General features: G+C 47.0%; 2 protein-coding genes across 2 annotated transcripts in view; one reads left to right on the top strand and one right to left on the bottom strand.

Annotated features, from left to right (window-relative positions):
- Positions 1-18,440, bottom strand: part of ighmbp2 (immunoglobulin mu DNA binding protein 2) — a 91,502-nt gene extending 73,062 nt beyond the window's left edge. The window contains exons 1-3 of the mRNA XM_072518904.1: positions 18,349-18,440; positions 10,953-11,031; positions 524-693 (exon numbers count right to left, since the gene is read on the bottom strand). Coding sequence (XP_072375005.1) covers positions 524-693; positions 10,953-11,023 — 241 coding nt within the window. The 5' untranslated portion in view covers positions 11,024-11,031; positions 18,349-18,440. The remainder of the gene's footprint in view (positions 1-523; positions 694-10,952; positions 11,032-18,348) is intronic.
- A 37-nt stretch (positions 18,441-18,477) lies between these two features.
- Positions 18,478-20,135, top strand: part of mrpl21 (mitochondrial ribosomal protein L21) — a 30,267-nt gene continuing 28,609 nt past the window's right edge. Inside the window, exon 1 of the mRNA XM_072518905.1 lies at positions 18,478-18,649. Coding sequence (XP_072375006.1) covers positions 18,589-18,649 — 61 coding nt within the window. The 5' untranslated portion in view covers positions 18,478-18,588. The remainder of the gene's footprint in view (positions 18,650-20,135) is intronic.

Raw genomic sequence — 20,135 nt, forward strand, 5'->3', positions numbered from 1 at the left:
ACAATTGTCTATGAAGAACACACAGCTTGGCCGTTTGACTTGCAACATTTTGAACTGCAGTTTCTAATCACTTGTCGGGTACAGTGTAGAGTTGCAGTTTCAATCTCCATACTGTGGAGCCCGTGGTCTCAGCAGTACACAAGGGAAACTAAATAGTGCCCTTGTATCAGTCTGTGGGAAAGGGAAGGGAAAAGAAAATACAATTCTGCAGAAACTTGTTGCCACGGTCAACACTAATGTTTACGGCAGCTCATTCGATTGAAAAAGAGAGAAGCTTATACAAAAAGTGCAAACTAATGTGGTTTGAAAATAAATGACTGGTGGCTGTACAAACAAGAGCTAGGAGAAGACCTTACTATAAATATGAAACCTGGAAAACACGTTGAAAATCTACACGCATGAAGTTGGCCATTTTGAAAACTTTTAAGAGTTGGAGAAGACTGGAAATTAATTATTGCAGTATTCTATATGATACACTTTCATTGCAATGAATGTGACAGTATCAAGAACAAATGAAACACACCAGAGCTAAAGTTATTGCTGGGTAGTGCCGCATTGGCCCCATGCCTCCTTGGTTCAAAGTTAACAAGAAAGCGTCCATATAATCCAGTTTTCTGGCTCACCACCTGAAGCTTCAGTAGACAGACACCACGCCGCTGGAGCTCTTTAACAGAGATGTTTTCCTGCCAGGCCCTAATAAACAATCACATGAAGATAAACTCTGTAAAATAGTCAACAACTTGCATGCATAGCACTTTTAAAGTAGTAAAATTTGCCAGGTGCTTCACAGTGACTGTTCACAGGAGCACAGAAACTTACAAGGGCTAGCAAAATCAACACAAAATATTTTTACAATTGCATTAGGAAAAAGAGGATGGTCAGACATGAGTTGGTTTCTAACCCGAGGTTTGAATGGAAATAGGTGAGAACATTGTAGGTTTCATAGCTATGATCTTCCAAAGTTCTCTCAATTCAGGAATTGCTTCTTTGAAAAGGAAAATTGTGCACATCACTCTGATATTTAGGAAAGGAGAAGGAAAAGTTACTAGAGTGTATATTTAAAGGTATTTAAGTCGACCCACACCCCCAACCTTGAAAATTTCCAGCTGATCAGAATCAGCATGGACTTGTAATGAGTAAATAATGTCTCAGTATTCTGACTGAATTTTTTGAATAGGTGACTAAATTAGCAGACAGAGGAATAGCCATTGATATTATGGATATGATCTTTCAGTACGTTTTTGATAAGGCCTCTCTGACAAGACTGTTAGCTGGCTAAAGCTGAAGCTCATGGAATTGAAGATAATTATTGAGCTGGTTCGGAAATTGGCTGCGTGGCAGGAAACTGGGCAGAGGGATTATGGGCAGGGGCGTTCCTCGCCGGGCCCAGAAATGGAGCAGAGTCTGATTTTATTGGCGCAGCAAGTGCCGGGAAACACCTGACTAAACGCGCCCAAAACGGGACTCTGTTTCATTTCTGGGTCAGGTCGACAGAAACAGACTATTTCTACTGGTTGGGGGGTCTTGGACGAGGAGGCATATTCTAAACATTGCAGCCAGACCTTTCAGTTGTGAAATTAGGAAACAATTCCAAATGCAAAAGGTAGCAGGAGTTTGGAACTCTTCTTTCGCAAACAAAAATTGATTCTAGATCAATTGTTCATTTTCTGTTATCCAAAGATATTCAGAGGCATGGGACAGAGGCAGATGTATGGATTTCAATCACAGGTCAGCTGCAATCTCTTCAAATGTGGAATAAGTTCAATAGCTACTGCTATTCCCGCATCTCTATCGAAATAGAATAAAGATCTGAATTTGGTGCTGGTCGATTAAATCGATCTAAGTGGAATAGTGCAGGGACCTTCTGCAATCTCGACATGTTTGTTTATGTGCATTAGCAGAGAAGCAGTCATTCATTTCTATTCCCCACCAAGCCTATATATGGCAACTCTATCTAATAAGGATAAAATTAGCTATTTAAATACAGTATAAATGAACCTGGATAATATTACTGATACATTTACCAGCAATTTTTAACCTTATTGCTTAAAAAATAAAATATATTAATGCATTCACTTCTTAAGGTGTAACACTGTAGAAGATAAAATAAATCACGCTTACGCTTTCAGTTTTTTTGTATTTGGGGTTAGGTCATAGGCCTCATTACTTGAACAGGTTTGAGGAACTAAATTGTCTATTTTTGTTCCCATGTGTTTTAGGGGGGAAATTTTAGAGTTTATGACGTGGGCAGTTAATGGTGGAGTGATTAAAGTCAGGAATATGCAAGAGGCCAGAATTAGAGGAACACAGAAGGTAAAGGCGAGAGGAGGTTATAGAGATAGGGCGGGACAAAGATGTAACATGAGTTGAAGAGAATGCTTAATATTCTAAAATTGATGTAGAACTGGAGCGGGGCCCAATCTAGAACAGTGAGCAAAAGGCCGACGAACGAATGGAACTTAGTGTGAATTGGGATGTGGGCAGCAGAACTTTGGATGAGCTGAAGTCCCATCATTACCTACCTCAGAACAATTGACAGAAGTTTGGACGAATTACAGTCCTACTGGAGAAAACAGTCACAATTCTAAACTGGACCACAGCTGTTTAAGGGTTGGAAGCCATTGTTGCAATACAAATATTCAGCAAAACTTCCAAATGAACATATTTGTCACTAACTTCACCGTGTGGATTATCTGTTGACTGCCTTCCATTTCGTAGGCATGTACATATTTTTTTAAAAAAAATATTTTATTAAGGTATTTGAAAATGTTTATAACAGTAACAAAAACAATGACATCAACATGGTAAAATAAACATTCCCCTCCCCCTCCCCGAGCCCAACCTTCACACACCTCAACCATACTACAACAATCCGCCCCCCCCCCCTCCCCCCTTGGAATACTGCATCTGCTGACATTTTTAATTTTCCCCGAGAAAGTCGGCGAACGGCTGCCACCTCCGGGAGAACCCTAACATTGACTCTCTCAAGGCAAACTTTATTTTCTCGAGACTGAGAAACCCAGCCATGTCACTAACCCAGGTCTCTACACTCGGGGGCTTCGAGTCCCTCCACATTAATAAGATCCGTCTCCGGGCCACCAGGGAGGCAAAGGCCAGGACGTCGGCCTCTTTCGCCCCCTGAACTCCCAGATCTTCCGACACTCCAAAGATCGCTACCTCCGGACTCGGCACCACCCGTGTTTTTAGCACTGTGAACATTGCCTTAGCAAAACCCTGCCAAAACCCTCTAAGCTTCGGGCATGCCCAAAACATGTGGACATGATTTGCTGGGCTTCCCGCGCACCTCGCACACCTTTCCTTTACCCCGAAAAACTTGCTCATCCTAGCCACTGTCATGTGTGCCTGGTGGACTACCTTAAATTGTATCAGGCGGAGCCTGGCGCACGATGAAAATGAAATGAAATGAAAATCGCTTATTGTCACAAGCAGGCTTCAAATGAAGTTACTGTGAAAAGCCCCTAGTCGCCACATTCCGGCACCTGTTCGGGGAGGCTGGTACGGGAATTGAACCGTGCTGCTGGCCTGCCTTGCTCTGCTTTCAAAGCCAGCGATTTAGCCCTGTGCTAAACAGCCCCTGGGTATGAGGAGGTATTAACCCAGCTTAGGGCATCCGCCAATAGACCCGCTTCTATCTCTCCTCCAAGCTCGTCCTCCCACTTGCCCTTCAGCTCCTCCACCGGAGTTTCCTCCGCCTCCGAAAGCTCCTGGTAGATATCCGATACCTTCCCCTCTCCCACCCAGGTACTGGAAACTACTCTATCCTGTACCCCCCGTGGCAGCACTAGCGGAAAGGCCGGCACCTGTTTTCTCAGGAAGTCGCGCACCTGCAAATACCTAAAACCATTCCCTGCTGGCAATTTAAATGTATCCTCCAAAGCTCTCAAACTAGGAAAGCTCCCATCTATAAATAGATCCCCCATCCTTCCAATTCCTGCCCTCTGCCAACTCCGGAACCCGCCATCTAGCCTACCCGGTACAAACATGTGGTTGTCATACATCGGGGTCCAAATCGATGCTCCCTCCACTCTCTTATATCTCCTCCACTGCCCCCAGATTCTCAGAGCCGCCACCACCACCGGACTTGTGGAGTATCGGGCCAGCGAGAACGGCAGAGGTGCCTTTACCAATGCTCCCAGACTGGTGACTTTACATGACGCTGCCTCCATCCGCTCCCATGCCGACCCCTCCCCCACTACTCACTTCCTAATCATGGCTATATTAGCCGCCCAGTAGTAATTGCAGAAGTTCGGCAGTGCCAACCCACCCTCCCCCCGACTGCGCTCCAGCAACACTTTCTTCACTCGTGGGGTTTTACTCGCCTACACAAAGCCCAAAACAATCTTATTCACCTGCTTGAAAAAGGCCTTCGGTTTCTTGTTGGCCTATCTACATGCTGTCAGGAACCACTCATGCATACATTGGACAAAAACTGACCCATCTAAAATACTTGAACTATAGCATTTCCAGTCAATATTTGGAAAGTTAAAGTCCCCCATAACAACTACCCTGTTACTTTCGCTCCTATCCAGAATCATCTTTGCAATCCTTTCCTCTACATCTTTGGAACTTTTCGGAGGCCTATAGACAACTCCCAACAGGGTGACCTCTCCTTCCCTGTTTCTAACCTCAGCCCATACTATCTCAGGAGACGAGTCCTCATCAAACGTCCTTTCTGCCACCGTAATACTGTGCCTAACAATGCCACACCTCCCCCTCTTTTACCACCTTCCCTGAGCTTACTGAAACATCTAAACCCCGGAACCTGCAACACCCATTCCTGTCCCTGCTCTATCCATGTCTCCGAAATGGCCACTACATCAAAGTCCCAGGTGCCTATGTGGACCACGACTTGAGGCTGCTCCTCTCCTCTCCTCTTCTCTCCTCCCCCCCCCCCCCACCCGCACCCCCCCTTTAAGGATCCGGAAAACACGATCCGAGACACCACGGACCCTGGCACCTGGGAGGCAACACACCAACCGCGAGTCTCTCTCGTTCCCACAGAATCTCCTATCTGTCCCCCTATCTATGGAGTCCCCAACTGACTAATGCTCTACTCCTCTCCCCCTTCCCTTCTGAGCAACAGGGACAGACTCTGTGCCAGAGACCTGTACCCCATGGCTTACCCCTGGTAGGTCCCGCCCCCCACAAGTATACAAAGCGATATACTTGTTACTAAGGGGAACGACCACAGGGGATCCCTGTACTGACTGCTTCCTCCCAGGCCCTCTCACCGTCACCCATCTATCTTCATTCTTCGGAGTAACTACATCCCTGAAGATTTTATCTATGACCACCTCTGTCTCCCGAATGATCCGAAGTTCATCCAGCTCCAGTTCCCGAACGTGGTTTTTGAGGAGCTGGAGATGGGTGCACTTCCCACAGGTAAAATCAGCAGGGACACTGACAGTGTCCCTCACCTCAAACATTCTGCAGGAGTAACATTGCACTGCCTTCCCTGCCATTCCCTCGAGATAACTTGCGGATAAAACAAAAAAAAGAAAGAAAGAAAGAAAGAGCTTATCTGATATTCATTCAACCCCTTAGGTTAGAGGAGGTGGCTCCTCTCCCGTGCTTTTAAATCTCCGGCTCCTCTCCCGCTTTTAAATCTCCGGCTCCTCTCCCGCGCTTTAAAATCTCCGGCTCCTCTCCCCTTTTAAAATTTCCGGCTCCTCTCCCGCGCTTTTAAATCTCCGGCTCCTCTCCCGCACTTTTAAATCTCCGGCTCCTCTCCCGCGCTTTTAAATCTCCGGCTCCTCCCCCGCTTTTAAATCTCCGGCTCCTCTCCCGCTTTTAAATTTCCGGCTCCTCTCCCACGCTTTAAATCTCCAGCTCCTCTCCCACGCTTTTAACTCTCTGGCTCCTCTTCCACTTTTAAATCACCAGCTCCTCTCCCGCTTTTCAATATCCCGACTGTCTCTCCTCTCGCGCTGTTTTCAATGTCCCAACTGTCTCTCCTCTCTCTGTTTTCAATGTCCCGACTGTCCCTCCTCTCGCGCTGTTTTCAATGTCCCGACTGTCCCTCCTCTCGCGCTGTTTTCACTCTCCCGGCTGTCTCCCTCTCGCGCAGTTTTCACTCTCCCGGCTGTCTCTCCTCTCGCGCTGTTTTCAATGTCCCGGCTGTCCCTCCTCTCGTGCTGTTTTCACTCTCCCGGCTCTCTCTCCTCTCGCGCTGTTTTCAATGTCCCGGCTGTCCCTCCTCTCGTGCTGTTTTCACTCTCCCGGCTCTCTCTCCTCTCGCGCTGTTTTCAATGTCCCGACTGTCCCTCCTCTCGCGCTGTTTTCACTCTCCCGGCTGTCTCCCTCTCGCGCTGTTTTCACTCTCCCGGCTGTCTCTCCTCTCGTGCTGTTTTCACTCTCCCGGCTGTCTCTCCTCTCGCGCTGTTTTCACTCTCCTGGCTGTCTCTCCTCTCACGCTGGTTTCAATGTCCCGACTGTCGCTCCTCTCTCTGTTTTCAATGTCCCGACTGTCTCTCTCTCCTCGCTGTTTTGCTGTTTTCAACGTCCCGACTGTCTCTCCTCTCTTCGTTTTCAATGTCCCGACTGTCTCTCCTCTCACGCTGTTTTCAATGTCCCGGCTGTCTCTTCCCTCGCGCTGTTTTCAATGTCCTGGCTGTCTCTCCTCTCTCTGTCCTCCCTACCATTCTAAGTGGCAGCTCTCCCAGTCTCTTCTCCTGCCCTCTTACCTGGATCGGAAACATCTCGCTTTTCCCCATGTTCGATTTATACCCCGAAAAATTGCCAAATTCCCCCAAGATTCGCATTACTTACCCCATCCCCTCCAATGGGTCCGAAATGTACAAGAGTAGGTCATCTGCGTAGAGCGAGACCCGGTGCTCCACCCCCCCCCAAACCAGCCCTTTCCAGTTCCTAGAGGCTCTTAACGCCATGGCCAATGGCTCTATGGCCAGAGCAAACAGTAACGGGGAGAGGGGGCACCCTTGCCTTGTCCCTCAGTGTAGTTCAAAATACCCCGACCTCAGCCGGTTTGTACGCACACTCACTATTGGTGTCTGAGAGAGCAACCGCACTCAGTCAATAAAGCCCTCACCAAACCCAAACCTTGCCAGCGCCTCCCACAGATAATTCCACTCCACCCGATCAAAAGCCTTCTTCGCATGCATCGCTACCACCAACTCCGCATCCTCCCCATTCTGAGGGCATCATAATAATATTTAGAAGCCTTCGAACATTGGCCTTGAGTTGCCTGCCCTTAACAAATCCCGTCTGGTTTTCCCCTATCACCCCCGGGACACAGTCTTCTATCCTTGCGGCCAGTATCTTAACCAGTAGTTTGGCATCCACATTCAGTAAGAGAAATCGGCCTGTATGACACGCATTGCTCCGGTTCCTTCTCCCGTTTCAAGATCAATGAAATTGAGGCCTGCGACATTGTTGGGGGGAGGACTCCCTTCTCTCTTTCATCGTTAAATATCCTCACCAGTAGTGGGCTCAATATCTCTGAAAACTTCTTATAGAATTCCACCGGGTAGCCGTCAGGCCCCGGGGCCTTGCCTGACTGCATGCCCTCCAGCCCCTTGATTATTTCCTCAATCTCAATTGGGGCTCCCAGCCCCTCCACCAGGTCCTCCTTCACCCTCAGGAACCACAACTGATCCAGAAATTGCCTCATCCCCTCCACCCCAGCTGGGGGTTCAGACTCATATAATTTACTATAAAAGTCCTTAAACAGCTCGTTCAACCCCACTGGGTCCAGGACTGTATTACCGTCTCTACTCTTTACTTTACCTATCTCCCTGGCCGCCTCTCTTTTCCTGAGCTGGTGCGCCAACATTCTGCTTACCTTTTCCCCGTATTCATAGATCGCCCCCCTTGCCTTCCTCAACTGCTCCACTGCTTTCTCTGTGGTCAACAGCCCAAACTGTAACCTCCGCCGCTCCCTCAGTAGGCCCGCGTCTGGGTCCTCTGTGTATCTCCTGTCCACCTGGAATATCTCCTCCACTAATCTATCCCTCTCAGTTCGTTCCACTTTTCTCTCTGGGCCCGTATTGAGATTAATTCCCCTCTGACTACTGCCTTCAAAGCTTCCCAGACCATCGCTGCAGAGACCTTCCTCGTATCATTCGTTTCCAGGTAGTTCTGGATGGACTTGTTAACCCACCCACAGACCGCCTCGTCCGCTAGCAACCCCACATCCAGTCTCCACAGTGGGCGTTGCCCTCCCTCCACACTAACCCGTAGATCCACCCAGATCGGGGCATGATCCGACACTGCAATTGCCGAGTACTCAGTATCCACCACCTTCGGTATTAGCGCCCTGCTCAGAACAAAAAAATCGATGCGAGAGTATACCTTGTCGACAGGTGAAAAAAAGGAAAACTCCATCGTCCTCGGCCGTGCAAACCTCCATGGGTCTACTCCCCCTATCTGTTCCATAAAACCCTTCAATTCCTTTGCCGCAGCCGGCCTCCTCCCTGTCCTGGATTTTGACCGGTCCAATTCCGGATCAATGACTGTGTTGAAGACCACTCCCATCATCAGGTTATGTGACTCTGGGATCTTACCTAACACCCGCCTCATAAATTCCACTTTGTCCCAATTCGGAGCATATATATTCACAAGTACCACTCGCACCCCCTCCAGCTTCCCACTCACCATTATGTACCTACCCCTCTTGTCTGACACGATTCTCCCTGCCTCGAATGCCACTCGTTTGCTGATCAAGATCGCTACCTCCCTGGTCTTTGAGTCCAGTCCTTCCTCAATCTCGTCTGGTCTGTAACCTTTAGGTGTGTCTCTTGTAGCGTTGCCATGTCCGCCTTCAGTTCCCTCAAATGCGTGAACATGCGAGCCCTCTTGACCGGTCCAGACTAGCCATCACCCTTTTTAGGCCAGCCTCGAGCTCGTGTTCTCTGCTTCCTCGAGACCCCACTCGGGCTGTCGCCATTCCCGACCTCCCATTTATCCCCCAGTAACAGTTCCTCCCCTGTTAGCAAAGCAGCTTCCCCCCCCACCCCTCCCCATCTAGCAACAACACTAAAAACCCAATCCCCCCAAGTCAAGCTCCAGCTTAACACCTGTCCACCCCCCACTGCTGACCCATGCTGACTCGATAGCTCCCGCCCCTGGCACCAAGCAGTCTGTCTCCCTATTGTACTCTCCTCTCTTCCCCCCCCCATATGGATACACATTTTAAAAGCATCACATTCCCCAGGAAACCAACAACAGAAAAAAAGAACAGTGAAGAAACAATCACTTTAGAAAAATAGTCACCCAAAGAGCAGAACTAAATTCAAAAGTCCATCCCCCCTCTAACAAGGTCCCTACATGACAGATCAACCTTTAATCATCCACACAGCCCATTATTTCACATAGAGCTACTTAAACTTTTACAATCCAGCACCACAAATCGCTCCCACAGTACTTCTCCAAGGCTTAAGTATCTTTTAATTCGCCGCCAGCTTCATTTCTTTAATAAAGGTCCGTACTTCGTCTGGCATTTCAAAGTAGAAGTCCCGTTCCTCATGTATGATCCGCAGGCGGGCTGGGTACAGCATTCTGAACTTCACCCCCTTCTTAAAGAGGGTCGTTTTTGCCCGATTGAACCCAGCTCGCCTCTTGGCCAAATCTGCTCCCAGGTCCTGATAAATGCCTAACTCACAGTTCTCCCACTTGCTGCTCCGTTCTTTCTTGGCCCACTGCCGTGTTCCTTGTCCATGAAACAGTGAAAACCGCCCTCGGCGGTTTGTTCGCTCTAGGCTTCCTCGCAAGGGCTCTGTGCGCCCTGTCCAATTCCAGAGGCCGAGGGAACGTCCCAGCTCCCATCAACTTCTCCAACATGTCCGTCACAGAGGCCCTCGCATCCGCTCCTTCACTGCCTTCTGGGAGGCCAACAATTCTGAGATTCTGCCTCCTGGACCTATTCTCCAGGTCCTCCAGCTTCTCCTGCATTCTTTTCTGGCGGTCGTTCATCATCCCCACCTTGCTTTCCAGCACAGTTATATACTCCTCGTGCTCGGACAACTTTTGTTCGACCACCTGGATTGCTCTCCCGTGGGTTTCCTGATTCTGAACCACTTGATCAATCTAAGCCTTAATCGGGTCCAGCGTGTCCTTCTTCAGTTTGGCTAAGCAATCCTCGAAAAACTTCACCAGCTGCTCCGTCGACCACTGTGCCATCTCCCCGCGGCCCTTGCCTTCCGCCATGCTGTCCCGTGTTACCAGCTCTGCTTGCGTCTCCCTTATGGGACTTTGTCATCTCGCACAGCCACTTCTGGTCCAATTCTCCATACACCGGAGGGGGATTTCTCCTTACTGTCTCACTCTTCACTGCTTTATCCCATAAAATCCGAAAAAAAACGGGGGAAAAGGGTCCAAACGTCCGTTACAGGCGGGAGCTATCAAATGTGCGATGGCCCCGCCATGGCCGCCACCGGAAGTCGGCATGTACATTTTAAGATTTCTGGAGATGGCAGTGAATAAGCATTACATCAAATTGTAGAGCCCACGACAGCACATTGCAATCTGATCATAACTCTGCGCTTCTATGAATTAATAGCCTCTGTTCCACAAGCATTTAACACTAAAAACCTCCTAGTAGGCGGTTTGAAAGCAGTGCCATTACAGGGACAGATCAATATTTATATCCATCAAGTATGTATACGAGCATTGCTATCATTTAGAAATCTACTGCAAATTATAGATAATGGGGGCAGAATCAATATAAAGCCTTCCACAAATAATAAGCTCATGAATATACAACAAAGCAGATGGACTTGAATAGAAATCCTTGGGTCAGTGATTTTGGTTCTTGGACCAATTAAGTGGGAAGTATTGGCGAAACTAAACTGCTGCCTAGAAATTATTCAATTATTGGTTAAATTTATAGATTGGGGCTCTGAGGCTGAACATCACATACTACAAACTCTTATATTAAAAGCAGGAGATGGAAGGGCAATGCTGGGAAAGAATACCTGGTCTCTTCAATCTCTGCCGCTCTTTCTTCTTGTAGTAGCTCTAGATTTTGAGACACAAAGATCTCCATTGCTGCACCTATACAAGAAGCAAGAAAAAGAAAATGGCAACAGTTAAAATTATAAGGAAAACTTCACTTCAAGTTACTTCTGTGAGAGGAATGTAAGGCACTATTATTGCAACGACTTGCATTTGAATCTTTAATGGAAAATTTAAACTTCCAAAAATACTTCGCACATGCAAACAAGGTTGGAAAAGTGTGACATGTCATGGAGGTAAAGATTAAGTGTGTACAAAAGCCTATCAAAATTGGAAGTTTGAGAAAGTTTCTGAATGGAGGAGAGAGAAGGGGAGAGGTGAAGCAATTTAGTGAGGAAATTATAGGGGATGGGGCTGAGACAACTGAAGGTTTTGCCACCAAGAGGGTGAAGGGGGTGACACCTGGGGAGGGGAACAGTGACAATGGGTCCATGTACGAAAAAAGGTGGCACAGATGTGGAGAAATAGCTAGTTATCTTAAAAATAAAAACACCCAGATTATGACTGCTCTGATAAGTACAAGAGTTCAGCAAACTCACCCTACATAAGATGTTGCGTAGGTAGGTGGAAGGTCTAAGCTTTATGCTATCCCAGAGGCATCCCAGGTTTACGTTACCCCAAGGGCATTTTACTAGATTATTCACAAAACTTGATTCAACACATTAATGAGACAAGGCCGTTCATAAGCTAATCATAGTCATTAGCTCCGGGAGGGGACTTGCTCTCGTAAATAACAATTCCGCAAAGAGAAAGAGCCTTCTACATAGTCAAAGCTATGAGCGACTGGATGCCAGTCAGGCTTGGGCTGATAAGTGATAAGTAACATATGTGTCAGGGAGTGACCAACTCCAACGAGAGAGAATCTAACCATCTCCCCATGACATTCAACAGCATTGCCATTGTTGAATCCCTAACTATCAACATCCTAGGGTTTACCATTGACCAAAAACTGAACTGGACTCACCATATAAGAAATACTGGGGGTAGAAGAGAAGGCCAGAGGCCGAGAATCCTGCAGAGACCAACTCCCGACTCCCCAAAGATTGTCTCCAATCTACAAGGCACAAGTCAGGAGTGTGATGGAATACTTTCCACTTGTCTGGATGAGGAAAACTCCAACAACACTCAAGAAGTTCAATACCATCCATGATAATGTAGCCCTTTCTTGGCACCCATCACCTTTGCCAACCATCCCCTCCACCACCAACTCACAGTGGTAGCAGTGCGTACCATCTATAAAATGCACTACAGCAATTTACCAAGGCTCCTTCAAAAACACCTTCCAAACTGGCGACCTCCACCACCTGGAATAAGGGCAGCAGATGCATGGGAACACCAAGACCTGCAAGCTTTTCTCCAAGTCACTTAACATCCCAACTTCGAACTACATCATCATTTCTGCAGTCGCTGGGTAAAAATCCTGGAAACTCCCTTCCTAGCTACACCTCATGGGCTGCAGCAGTTCAAGAAAACAGCTCACCATTACCCTCTCAAGGATAGTTAGGGATGGGCAATAAAAATGCTGGCCTCGCCGGTCTGTGAAATGTTGTGAAAGATTTTTTTAAAAGTCATCACTGCGCTTTCATTTTGAAGGGCTGCATTTCTGTTGGGCAAGACAGACGCAACATGATGGCAGACAGGCAATGCAAATATCTTAAGAAATGTTCAACTGCCAGCACCCATTTCTTAACCGGAGAACGGGCATCTTTGGCCACTCCACTGATGCCCAAGGCCCACCTATTTCCAGTGGCAGCCAGTTCAAATATACAAGTCGGGTTTACAAACGTGTAGTTTTCAGGTTTGTGACACATGCTACTCATTTGCTGCAGGCCTTTAATAGCAGAAAAGGTCCTTAAAGGATCTCCAAGTTCACTATTCAAGGCACAATCCCTCGCATCTCCCCAGGGTCGGAGACAGACAATTTCCCACAACTGGTGACTATAGCGAGGCATTCTCCTGACAGCATATGCAAGAGGCAGAGCCTGGAAATGCTGCAGGTCTCCTAGAGACAGCATCAGTCAGGCAGTATGGCTACTAAAGGTATTCCGCACCCTTTCAAAAAGCACCCTCTCCAAAACTTTGTATTTATTAATAGCACACAGGACTAGAAAGCCTCAGCATGTCATGTGGGATATTTTACAGGAAAGATACATTTAATATTATTTCCAGTGGTACTGCTGTGCAAGATGCCAGATTGTCACAATGGCAGAAGTGCCACCTTCCTCCTTGACCTCTCATAATGACAATCAAGCACTTCATTGAAGAAGCGTCATGGATATCTGGGATGACAAGTCCATTATTGCCCATAAAATTTGATGTAAATTTGAGATTCACTGAAGAACAACGGGTGTTTTATATGCAAAATGTGGTCCAGCTACACAAATGGAAGTTGCAAACATTCCCAGGGAGAGATTGCATTCCCGAATCTTTCAAGCATTGCTTGTTGTCTTCCATGTTTGTTAAGGACCAATTTTTAATGGGACTGATTTTACATCACAGAAAAGAATACCCATAAAATCCACGGAGTCTTTCAGAGTTTATAACTGTAGTTTATTGTATTATTATATTTAATGAGGGCGAACAGGCACACTATGGGTGGCCCTAACTTTTTGTTCATCCCAGTGATGTGGGTGCTGCTGGCCAGGCCAGCATTTATTGTGCATTCCAAACTGCCCTTGAGAAGGCATATGTGAGCTACCCTCTTGGATCAGGGAAGTCCATGTTGGGTAGGTACTCCCGCTGTGCTGATATGGGAGGGAGTTCCAGGTATGTGATTCAGTGATAATGAAGGAATGTTGATAATAATTAAAGTCAGGGTAGTTTGTGGCTTGGAGGAAAATGTGCAGGTGGTAACGTTCGTCTGCCGCCTTTGTCCTTTTAGGTGGTAGAGGTCACAGGTTTGGAACGTGCTGTCGAAGGACCTTTAGTGAATTGATACAGCGCACTCTGTCGAGAGTACAGTTAGGATACCCATTGAGACCGGCAATTGGAAGCTTGAATTTCTATTTGAAAGTTAATAGCTGAAAAAATGACACAAGATTTTATGTTTTAAGCTGTTTACTGTAACAAAAGACGAACAGCTCTATTGACGAAACACTAGTTTTGTAGATTACTTATACTAGAAACCATAGAACAGAATGTTCCCCCAATTTTAATTTTATCACAACTGAAAAAAATACTTCACAGTTATGCGTTGCATTGTCTTTTAAGTAGACATTAAATTCTCCAGAAATCAGTTCAAAATGGTTGTTAACTCCTGAGGGTTTAATTCTGTTCTTTTCCTTTCTCTGCTCAGTAACATCTAACCCCGGTACTGTCCTTCACAGTGAAAGTATTAATCGAGGTACCCATCCCTCTAGCGCAATCATAATAATAATAATTGCTTATTGTCACAAGTAGGCTTCAATTAAGTTACTGTGAAAAGCCCCTACACGCCACATTCCGGCGCCCACTGTGCTAAACCAGCCCCTGATTCAGCACCAGATTGATGGCGAATCTTCCAGCTCTGTTCTAACTTCTCACAAGTTTGATCTTTTCAATCTGAATGCAATCTTCCACCCGCATTCTGGGATGGTGACCCTTAGACTTTCAGCCTCTTGCTGCTCTCTTTTATGGACCCTGACAGGCGAACGTGTCTGTGATATTCAGTGATATTTCAGTGAAGTATAGAACAGGATATCGCAATGGTTTCCTCTGTACCCTACCCATCTCAAAACCCATCACTATGCAATGCGTATTACGTGGGCTTTGTATCCAAATAAAATACTGATTAGCTATTTTTTAGGCCAGACAACCAGCAGGGTGTGCAAGGCTCCGCTGCAAGGATTCTTGCAAGCGAGACATGGAAGGTCCCAAGCATCGACTATCGCACCTGGGAGTCACTAGCTGGCAAAAGAGGGAAATGGTGACACCTCCTGGGTCTAGCATGCACTACCTTGACAACCACTGGCTACAGCAGCTTAGAAACTGGTGTCAATGCTGAAAACACCAATACACAACATCACTTGGCAGCTTCCATTTACGACACTTGTAGCAGAACCAGCCTCTCAAGAATTGGTCTTCACAGCCATCAGCAAGTTGTACCAAATTAAGACACCCCAACTAAATTAGTTCCTTGCTGCATGTCCATCATTTCCCATAAATTGACAGATGCCAACTACTATTCTTTAGTCCCCAACTCTATTTTATCATGGAATTAATTTTTAAAGCACAACTGTTTACAAATTAACATTCTCAGTACTTTCTGAGACTTTGGAGACTCAGTCAATCCACTGTTATTACAGGGCTGTTGCCATTGTCTCCAAGTATGAACACCTTGTACCTTCTTCCCAGTAAAACAATCTCTGCCCCCTTTAACCTCTAGCCATCAAGCCATTCAGGATTGTTGTTGGCAGGCTTCAGAACAGGTCACCTGACTCCTTCATTTTACCTTAAAGACTCAATCTCTTCGCCCCCTGTTTGCGTGGGTTTCGCAAAGATGTGCAGGGTAGGTGAATTGGCCACACTAAATTGCCCCTTAATTGGAAAAAATGAATTGGGTACTTTAAATTTATTTTTAAAAAAACTCAATCCCAAAACATAACCTTATAAACCTCAACATTGTAACAACACTGCTGCCAATATACAGCAATGATAGAGGGAGTGAATATTTGAGGGGTTGGATGGGATGCAGATCAATTGGGATGCTTTTTCCTGACTAGTGTTGGGTTTCTTGAGTGTTGTTGAAGTCGTTCATCCTGGCAAGTGGAAAACATTCCATCATGCTCCTGACTTGTGTCTTGTGGATGGTAAATAGCTTTTGGAGAATCAAGGCACGAGTTACTCTCCACAGAATTCCCGGCCTCTGACCTGCTCTCTTGTAGCTATAGTATGTTTATGGCTGGTCCAGTTCAGTTTCTGGTTAATGGTAACCCATTCAATTCTAATTTGCTGAGGGAAAAATCGAAAGGGTTTTGAAGTTTGTCTTTTCTAGTTTTTCAACAGGCCAGTTCAAATATTGTGCAAGGTTAATTATTGTAACACTATAACACCAAGTTCTGAGGATGGCTCTTGGGCCCAAAGCGTCAGATGACTGGCTGACTTGCTCTTCCACAGTAACTGCCTCACCAGTCTATCATTTCCAATTCTTTCTGTTTTTCGTTTCGAGGGAAATTAAAGATGGGCAAAAATTGTATCAGCACAAGAAATTCATGTACCAAATATAACAAACAGAGATGATACTAATTTGCTGTAACAGGACAGAGATAGGATAGCTGAATGGGCAAACAAGTGGGAGATGGAATTCAATACAGAAAAGTGTGAGGTTAGGCATTTAGGCAAAAGCAATCGGCTGAGGTAATATAGACCTAGTGCCACAGTTTGAAAGAGTGTGCAAGGACAGAGGGGTCTGGATGTGCATTGATCATTGAAGATGACAGGTGGCATATTAAGGGAGTAGTTAGCAATGTACATGGAATCTTGGGCTTCATAAGTAGAGGCATTGAGTATTAAAGTAGCTTGGGTGAACCTTAATATATTTTGGTTAAGCCACAGCTGGAGTAGGGGTGTTCATTTCTGGTCACCACACTGTAGGAAGGACGTAAGGGTGCTTGAGAGGGTGGAGAGGAGATTGACCAGAATTTTTCGATGGATGGGGGACATTAGTTACAAGGGGAGGATGGAGAAGCTGGAGCTGTGCCCCTAGGAGTACAGGAACTAAAGAGAGATTTGGTAGAGGTTTTGTGCTTTGAGGATGATGTCTACTTTGGGCGGTGGGTTTTTTGCCATGGGTCTTCTTGTGACTGAACAGGCTGATTCTTGACCCACAGACCTTTGGACACATGGAGCATGATATTCCACAAGATAGTGGGGTCTGAAGTCCAGGATGGTTTCTTTTTTCCTTCTCAGCGCCATTTCACCTCATCGTTAAGACATTGGGATACAGCTCGACAGACAAATTGTCACCACATTGAATCATCACGAACAAGCTCCTCCAAGGGGTGTATAAGTTAAAACGGATTTGGGTAAGGCAGACAAGAATATAATATCCCTTTGACAAAGCTTTTGACAAAGAGTCACTGGGCTCGAAACGTTAGCTCTTTTCTCTCCCTCCAGATGTTGCCAGACCTGCTGCGATTTTCTTTTTGGTTGTCAAATTCCAGCATCCGCAGTAATTTGCTTTTATATAATATCCCTATCAGCTGAAGGGATTCAGATTTAAGGTTTAGGACAAGAGATGCATAGAGAATATGAAGAAGAACATTTTTTGTCAATGCAGTGAGTGGTAATGACCGGATCACTCTCTCAGGATAGTGGTGAAAACAGACGATCAGTAATTTTAGTAATACACGCATTAACAGATTCCAAAACAGCTTTCCCCCGTTGTTACGACGCCTGAATGACCCTCTCATGGAATGAATTGATCTCTTTATGCAACTTCTCTACTGAGTGACACCACACTCCATGGGCAGGATTCTCCGAACCCCGCCGGGGGCGCCATGAATCCTGCCCCGCCACCGGCTGCCAGATTCTCCGGCGCAGGCGGGAATCACGGCACGCCGGTCGGGGGCGTTGGCAGTGTCCCCCCCTCCCCTGGCGATTCTCCAGCCCCGCGATAGGCCGAGTGGCCGCCAGCGTGAAATGCACCAGGTCCTTACCGGCGGGCCCTGGCCATGCGGGCGGCCTGCGGAGTCCGCGGGGGGTGGCACGGAGGGTGCCCCCACGGTTGTCTGGCCTGCGATCAGGGTCCACCAATCCGCGGGCAGGCCTGTGCCACGGGGCACTCTTTCCCTCCGCGCCAGCCGGTGTAACGGTCCGCCATGGCCGGCGCAGAGGATTCTGCACCTTCCGGGTGGCCCGACGCCGGAGTGGTTCACGCCACTCCTCGGCGCCGGTACGACCCGCCCCGCCGGTTAGGGGAGAATCCCACCCCTTATGCTTCACCCAATGTCTAGAATTGCATTGCGTATTTATCATATGTCCTATGTTTTTCACATATGGAACGATCTGTCTGGACTGTACACAGTGCAGTACCTTTCAGTGTACCTCAGTACACATGACAATAAATCAAATTTAATTTCAAAAGGAACCTGAATGGCCAATTCAACAAAACAAACTTGCAGGACTACAGAGGTAGAAAGGGGTGTGGGATTGACTGGATTACTTGACAGAGAGCCAGTATGAACCCGAGGGGCTGAATTAACTCGTTATGGCTATATATGATTAATGAGTCATAAAATTCATGAGAGTAAGTGGGTTTCACGATCAAAAAGAGATCAATTTCACACTGTACAACATTGCCCACCATCATCACAGATTCACAAAATCCTTACAGCAGCCCTCAAGACTCCTGAAACCCACACTCACTCACTCACTCACCCGACTCCTGCTAAAGTCCGTCCCTCTATCTCTTCCCCATTCCTCACACTCCGGGTCCGTTCCTCTATCTCTTCCCCATTCCTCACACTCCGGGTCCGTTCCTCTATCTCTTCCCCATTCCTCACACTCCGGGTCCGTCCCTCTATCTCTTCCCCCACTCCGGGTCCGTCCATTTTTTGCTTCCCCCTGAGCCGTGGCTGTTTTGCTCCCCGAGGCCGGTGAGGTGTTTGGATTGGGGTGATGGCGCTGAACTGCGTGCGGCTTCTTGGCAGCTGGAGCCGGAGCCGAGTCCGGGCCGCCGGTAAGAGCGACGACCCCGGGCTGGTGGGGTCGGGCAGCCCTGGGAGTCGGTGTTGGTTATTGTGTTCGGGTAGCAGAAGGACAGTACACCCTGCCCTCGCTCCATGTAAAATGTAAAAATTAAACCAGAAAATGCTGGAAATACTCAGTAAGCCCGGCAGCATCTGCGGAGAGGGAAACAAAGTTAACGCTTCGGTTCAATGATCTTTTCAGCAGAACTAGGAAATAGGTTTTATGTCAGAGGAGGAGGTTGGGTGGATTAAAAAAGGGAAAGCCTGGGACATAGAGTCCTTCGTGGTGGCATCACTGCAAGTTGCGGAGGTTGGTGGATAGGTGAGGACAATGGGAATCTCGTCATGGTTGTGGGAGGGAGGGGAAGGGGTGAGAAACAGGACATGATAGTGGTTCCTGTCAACCACCGTAAAGTGGGAGGGGGGTTGAGGGGCAATCCTCAGTTGAGGAAAAAGAAAAGGGTGTCAGAAATGCCGGTACTGACGGATGCATGATCAGAACAGATGTGACAGAGAAACTTTGGAGAATTAAACGTAGTCCTAACAGCAAGCAGAGTGTGATGAACCATAGTGGAACCAAAGGTTGTTGTGAGTGTCAATGAGCGTGAGATGAACATGAACTACAACCTGGCGGCGGGGCGGGCGGGGGGGGGGGGGGGAGACCTTTCGTACTTTCAGAACATCTCAAAGTGCTTTGCAGCAAATGATGTATTTTTGAAGTGTAGTCACTCTAGTGATGTAGGAAACATGGCAGCCAACTTCCACAAGGGTTTAACATTTTGTCTGAAAGATAGCACCAGTGCCAGTGGAGCGACTCCCACAGCATTGGAGTATTATCCTGGATTGAATGTTGAAGTCTCTAGTAGGACAGGACCCAGCAACCTATCTGACTCAGATGCCACCACTGAATCTAACAGTCCACTCCACTGTTTTATTAAAATTGTTTGCTGTTCATTGTTGAAATTGATATTACTTGATGTTGGCCTTTATTGTGTCTATAGGTTAATAGGTATAACTTCTACTACCTTCAGTTAACGCGTTTACTATTTTAGCATCTGTAAGTTTATTCAGCAGTACTTTTCTCAGATTTTTAGAGCATTGAGATCCTGACCACCAAAACATTTGACACAATGATTTAGAGACCAGTGGATTGACAACAAAGCAAGTCGAGCAGGGATCTTGTTGTATGGGCATCCTATTCTCTGTGGGAACTCCAGGTAACTTGGGCCCTGGCGGGGGTTGCCTCACTACCAGTTAGATTTTAGCTAGTGAACAGGAGTGAGGTGGGGGGTGAGGCTGCGGCCTGTTGGACTTGTTTGGACATGGTTCGATGTGCGTAGCATGTTTCTTTGGTGGGGGGAGGACGATGGTAAGGAGGCTGCATTGTTCGATAGGAGGTAGTTTACAGGTTCTTGAGTTGGGGAGGGCAGTTGGAATGCTAATAGTGACCAGGAGTTTTTCTTTGTATCACCTCAT

The sequence above is a fragment of the Scyliorhinus torazame genome, chromosome 10 (genome assembly GCF_047496885.1).
Source record: "Scyliorhinus torazame isolate Kashiwa2021f chromosome 10, sScyTor2.1, whole genome shotgun sequence".
NCBI lineage: Eukaryota > Metazoa > Chordata > Chondrichthyes > Carcharhiniformes > Scyliorhinidae > Scyliorhinus > Scyliorhinus torazame.